At 30.9% G+C, this 6,958-nt stretch overlaps 1 protein-coding gene across 1 annotated transcript; it reads left to right on the top strand.

Annotated features, from left to right (window-relative positions):
• The first annotated feature begins 1,456 nt into the window (after positions 1-1,456).
• LOC140663129 (non-selective voltage-gated ion channel VDAC2-like) lies at positions 1,457-6,109 on the top strand. The gene is made up of 4 exons (XM_072887064.1): positions 1,457-1,621; positions 2,262-2,484; positions 3,601-3,810; positions 5,831-6,109. Exons 1-4 carry the CDS (start codon positions 1,457-1,459, stop codon positions 6,094-6,096), a joined length of 864 nt encoding a protein of 287 aa, XP_072743165.1. The 3' UTR covers positions 6,097-6,109.
• The last annotated feature ends 849 nt before the right edge of the window (positions 6,110-6,958 follow it).

Consider the following 6,958-nt stretch of genomic DNA (forward strand, 5'->3'; position numbering starts at 1 on the left):
CGCATTCACTGATCGATGCAAATGTTGTCTAGCGACATCGTTTATTGCTTCATTCGGGGTTTAGATCATCTATATGTATGCACTTGCACGAACGCACTGCATACGCTTGTATCTTCGATCCAAACGTTCATCGACAATAGTTCGAATCGATAGTGGCTCACTTCCTTCCTCGATTAAGTTCACTTCATTATTCTGATGACTTTTGCAGTAAAACGTGTGAAAAAAAGCATCCACCTCATCTCTCTCTCTCTATAAAAGTCGCGAGATTAATCGGTCTACTTGAGTCCCATTCGAGTCTGCGACGAACAATTGACATTGACCATGTTTTCGTCATGTCGAGAAATTCTCCTGTATGTCGTCAATTCAAATTACATCAGAGGTCCAATTTGCTGAGCTTGTCAGATTTTCCGACAGGGTAAAAACGTAAGGTCTGATAAAAAAACTCGAGACTGAATGAATTATCCCAATTTATAGACAAAAATTAAATCAAAAGGATTAATAGTAAAATAAAAAAAATATATACGGTCCGCATTAATCTTGAACAATTAATAAATTGGAAAAGAATATAAAACAACAATTTTAGATACAAATTGGAAACATTTAGAGACGTAAATATTTGAATAACTCTGTATAATCCCTTTGTGTTACAAGTAAAAAATATAAAAGAAAATTTAAACATATTCTGTAATATATTCTATTAAAACGTTATATATATATACAGGGTGTTCGATCGCGATCGCCCCATAGCTCAAGGGTAGATAGAGCAGGTCAAACTGAACATAAAAGTCCTCTACTATTTTGCGATTTGCGTAATAATTATTAAACTTAATTAAAAACGCTCAGCGAACGATATTATATATATATATATATATATATATATATATATATATATATATATATATATATGTATATACAAAGTGTCCGATAATAATCACCTCTCTAGGGCTGATAGAGCAAATCAAACTGAACATAAAACTCCTCTACCATTTTGCAATTTGTGCAATAATTATTAAAATATTAATTAAAAACGTTCAGTGTGTGAGCGCGCGCTGTATATAGCACTCAGCATATGCTGAACGTTTTTAATTAATATTTTAATAATTATTGCGAAAATCGCAATATGGTAGAGGACTTTTATGTTCAGTTTAACTTGCTCCATCAGACCTAGAGAGGTGGAGCGATTATTACCGGAGACTTTGTATATATATATGTAATATCGTTCGCTGAGCGTTTTTAATTAAGTTTAATAATTATTGCGCAAATCGCAAAATAGTAGAGGACTTTTATGTTCAGTTTGACCTGCTCTATATGCCCTTGACTATGGGGCGGTCGCGACCGGACACCCTGTATATATATATATATTCCATAATATATTCTATTAATATCAGAGAGAGAAAAAGAGAAAATTCTATAGAAGCAAGAAGACAATTTATTCCACGATATTTCTGACGAATTCATGATGGAGGTACCATGTTTTGCTGACCTCGGGAAAAATGCAAGGGATGTCTTCAAAACGGCTTATCACCAAGGCAAAGGTCTTTTTAAGCTCACTGTCAAGACCAAATCTGCCAATAGATTCCAGATGATGAGTGACACAACTTTGAATTTTGAGGCATCAAAGGTAGGATCAATATTTTGATTACAAAAATGTTATCAAAAATCTCATATTTTATCCTCCTACACAAATTTTTTAAATTAAATTTCACGAAATAAATTTCTTGCCGTAAAAATAGATTCGATCTATATATTAGTATGTGATAATATGGTATTGTTTTATATATTTACTTATAATTTCATTGATTATTCATGGAAAATGATATGCTACGCGTATCTGAAAATTTGAAAAATTTTGCGAGAAAATGTAGTTGAATTAACTATTTCATATGCGGCAATATTTGCTTTTAATTATATTTCGGATTATACGAGCAATGTTATGTGCATATGACTGTATGCGTTCGTACACGTGGCGAGCAGTTACCTTAAAAGCGGAAAAGATGGTTCTTTATTATTTATAATTTATATGTACATAGCAATATTTCAATATTCATGAAATAGACATTTCATCAGAATGTTAATAAATTAAATAAATGTTAATATTTGTTTGCCTTTTAAATCGTGAATTGAAAATCGAATTGCAATAGTTTATTCGAATAATATTAATCGAACACTCGAGTAATCTTGAAAACAGATGTCATTTGGGTGAGATATAAATGTTGAAAAAGAAAATTAAATAATTTATTCACAATAAATTTATGTCACAGCTAAACGGTTTAATCGAGACGAGGTACAAGACGGACGCCAGATCTCTGCTGCTGAAATGGACGACCGAAGGCGTGCTTTTTCTGGGATACGAGTTTAACGAGTTGCTAATGAAGAAGATCGATATACTGTCCGAGTGCACTTACAATCCACAGACGTCCGCGAAAAGCGTGAAGGTCGGCTCGAAATTCGCCAACGACAGGATCAACGCACGCTGCGAGATCTGTCAGTTCATGCATTCTAATTAAATTTAATCCGTCAGTTTTTATACTCTAATGAATTTTACGTTTATCGGAATTTTGCGATAGATTTTTTCTCATTTTTCTCGAAGGCAAATGTTAACACTTTCTTCTGAGAATGATTTAAAATTTATTTATTTTATTGACAATATTTGTAAGTTTGCCAGTTTTTTCTTGAAGGGGCCAAATATCTCGGAATAAATTCATTCTCTATTTATAAGTTTCTAAAAGTAAACAGCTTAGGTCGGTGTTTGGACGGTGGATAATTATAAAATAATATTATAAAGTGTATTAATACAATATATTAGATAAAATAATATGTGTATTATTATACATATAAAACAGATTTTAAAAAATTATAACATGATTTTACAATATTAGAGAAAGAGAGAGAGTATATTTAAAAAATACATATATGTGCGTGCAAAAATTCTTTTTTAAAAATGACACGGTACTTTACGTGACATTTTTTTAAAGAGGTTGTTTTGAAGAGATACTACATATGTAATCAGTCTTTTCATTCTTTATGGATAAAAATATAAACGTAACACGTAAAGCATTTTATCCACCGTCCTAACACCTAAGCTGTTTTTTTTTAAATCTGTTTTATATGAATAATAATGCACATATTATTTTATCTAATATATTGTATTAATACACCTCATAATATTATTTTATAATATTATAAGATGTATTAATACAATATATTAGATAAAATAATATGTGTATTATTATACATATAAAACAGATTTAAAAAAAAATTATAACATGATTTTATAATATTAGAGAGAGAGAGAGAGAGAGAGAGAGAGAGAGAGAGAGAGAATATATTTAAAAAATACATATATGTGCGTGCAAAAATTCTTTTTTAAAAAATGACATGGTTATTATAACTTGAAACTAGATTAATTTTTAATATTGCGAAGTATTAGAAGCATTTCCATAATTAATATTCGATTCATCAAATGTTTCATATCGAGAATATAAAAAAATTACTGAAACATCAAGATACTTCTAGTATGTACATTTTCCTCTCTTCTCCTGCATTTAATTAATTATCTCGAGATTGTATGTCAAATCGTACGAATTATTGAATTTTCAGCTAATGATCTAAATTCGGGTACCAGTTTGCTCGGTACAATAGTAGTGAAATGCAGGGATCTCCTGTTGGGCTATCGAGCTGGCTACGACACAGCTCTGAACAAAGTGACGAAGAACGACGTCGGTCTGGTTTACGCTTGTCCCGATGTTGATTTGCATTTTCGATGCACTTGTATACCATACGAGTACGGACTCTCGGTGTGGTACAAAGGTAAATAAGAAACCCTTAACACAATATTTATGCTTACACGACTCTGCGAAATCAACATGCTTTGTGTTGTGCGTAAAACGCTGTTGCCGATGGAAAATAATATCTCTTTGAGTGAGAGAGAATACAAAGCAATTTTATTCTATTTTAATAATGCTTTCTTTTATTACCTTCCATTTTACATGCAGTCGTACATCGTCGACGAGCAGAACCGTTAAATTACTTCTTGTCTGCTAAGTAATTGGGGTTAAACGTGCCTCGTTCAAGCGACTGTAATGAGATCCCGTTGTTTCGTATTCAGATAAGCGGAATATAGATGTGTAATACAATTAATGTATTTAGCATATATTGGTATGTAGATGTTATCAATTTTTTAGGTCGAGTAGGAGTAATAATTAGCAGTATTATACAAAGGGTGGAGGGAGTTTGATAGTATTAGCGATAATACATATGATAATTACCTGTAGCAAAGGTCGGAACTATTATGTTCGCGCAAAATTCATATAAAATTACATATAAACAGTTTCATTTAAAATCGCGAATTAAAAAATCAAATTAGTTTCTTAAATAAAATTAGTTCTCTTAAATAAAATTAGAGTGTATTATCAAAAGTAGCAAATAGTCTAATGATTTCGATTATAATTATAACATTGCAAGTCGGTGAAATCTCACAAAAGAATAAGTGACTGTTACTTTAAAATATATTATATTGTAATATTATATAATAAATATATATATATATATATGTATATATAAAGCTCTCTTTAAATTAATGAATGGAGAAAGCAAAGGTTCCGTTATTGATCTATCTAAGTACTGTACTTGCGCTGAAGACGGCTCGAAAAATTGAGCCGAAACGTTTGCTATGAATTGTCACTACTAATCGCTACTAATATATTATTTACTTATAGAAAGGTTTCATTAGGGTAAAATTAAAATTAATAAAGGTAGAAACGTAAGGCATAATAGAGCCGATTGTAATAACATAGTTATGCATAAAATTAAAAATAAAATTAAGAGGTTTATTGCCAATTCAATAGGTATACATTTGATAAAGGTTAATAAGGATAAAACCTTTATCAGATATATACCTATTGAATTGGCAATAAACCTCTTAATTTTATTTTTAATTTTATGCATAACTATGTTATTACAATCGGTTCTATTATGCCTTACGTTTCTACCTTTATTAATTTTAATTTAAACGGAATTAAAACTAAAACAGAGCAAATTAACGATGAAACGTAATATAAAAAAGAAGAAAACAATATAAGCAAACAAATTTAATTTTATGCTTAACTATATTATTACAATCGGCTCTATTACGCCTTACGTTTCTACTTTTATTAATTTTAATTATTGAGCCTGTTTGACTATTTGTATTAAATTAAAATATTTAATTAAATTTTTTTAACTGGCCTAGTTTTCTACGTCTTTGTTTTCTCTATTTATTATATAACGAGATAAAAAAATGTATAGCTATATATTTTGTTAAAGAAACATTTGATTTTTTGATAAAAATTGTTCCATTTTTATGAGTTTATCATATTTTTAAAATAAAAATAAGTATAATATGTACATATATGATTCTGAATTTGAATATTAGTTATACGTGTTTCATTCCAAATATGTAGGCGCTTCTCTCAAAAATAATGAATAATAAAAAAATATGAAAAGTTTTAATAGCTAATCTTTTAAATAAATAATTATTGGTTTTTCAATAATAATTTTACTTATGATAAGTAGAACATAAAACGGGAGAAGTAAAGTGTGAGTGTTTTTACTGAAGATCGTAAATGTTTTATGAAATTTTTATTTTTGATAAAATTTATGTTATTGCTTCTATTAGTAATTTATATACGTTTATACTGATTCGGTTAAGAGAGATCGCTTGAGAAATCTAGCTGTTTAAAATAGTGTCGCGAAAGTTATGACGCGTCGTAAAATATACTACGACGAGAGGAGATACTATTTCGTCGATGCTTCATTTCACCAATTGCACATTATTTGTTTTTTCCTTCAGTGAATCCTGACTTGGATGTCGCGGTAAATGGCATATACGCGAAACGGGGTGAGGTGCAAAAATGGACTGTCGGTGCCGCGGCGAAGTGTAAAATCGACGAAAGGTCGACTTTGCGATTTAAAATCAACACTGATTTGCAATTGGCCACGAGTCTCTTGCAGAAGCTAAACGACGGAGTCGCATTAATCCTTTCATTCAACATCGATTGTGTGAACATTACCAGAGGCGGTCACAGAGTCGGATTGGCGCTCAACGTTGAAGCTTAAAATCCTTAACAGATTTTGCGCAGCAAAGTTATGTTCATTCATATTGATCACGTATCTTAACGTCATTGCAAAATTCAACGAGAATTAGATATACGTTGATATATAAAATCGTATCTTTATTTTATATAATAAATGTATGTTATATATAAAAATCGATAAAATATTTTTTCTCAAAAAGTATAACAAGTAAATTCTTGTTCCTTTTTTGAATTTAATTCAAAATAAAAATCAAGTTTACTCGTTCCATAAAAATTGTGATAATTATAAATTCACGTTGATGACATTTAATTTCAAATCTGACAGTTGAAATAAGGCACCAACAGTTTCTAGCAATGGAAAAATTAGAGACTGTCGTGAAATGACCTATAATTTGCGACAAAATACAAGATAGAATTTCAGTTTGTAACTTTATATGCTGTTGCATCTCAAAAGTAAATATATATTTTACTATATATGTATGTATTTTATGATATAAAATTATTATTCGAATACTGTCTGAAATTTTGTGGTGTGAATTATAAATTGTTTTTTAAACGGCGTTTATATATATATTGCGACGATTTTTCCCGGGGGATCGAAATGGGAAGGCGAACGGGAGAGTGATTTTCGCAGACGAATCGCCGGCAAAAAAGGAAACGGAAAGCTGGGGGGACGCGCCGGTTCGGGAACGAGAATGACGTAGCGGGCGGGAGAAACTATGCGAGATATGAACCCTGGGTGCCAGACACGATCTTTTACGCGCCAATTCACTAAATGTCGCGAAGGTCGCTAATCGCCACTAAAAGTCTCCGTCCGTCACGGCTGACTAGCTCATCTAACGGTAGAGGGACGGGACGTCTATGAGAGGTACTATTTCCAAAGG

The sequence above is a fragment of the Anoplolepis gracilipes genome, chromosome 2 (genome assembly GCF_047496725.1).
Source record: "Anoplolepis gracilipes chromosome 2, ASM4749672v1, whole genome shotgun sequence".
Taxonomy (NCBI): domain Eukaryota; kingdom Metazoa; phylum Arthropoda; class Insecta; order Hymenoptera; family Formicidae; genus Anoplolepis; species Anoplolepis gracilipes.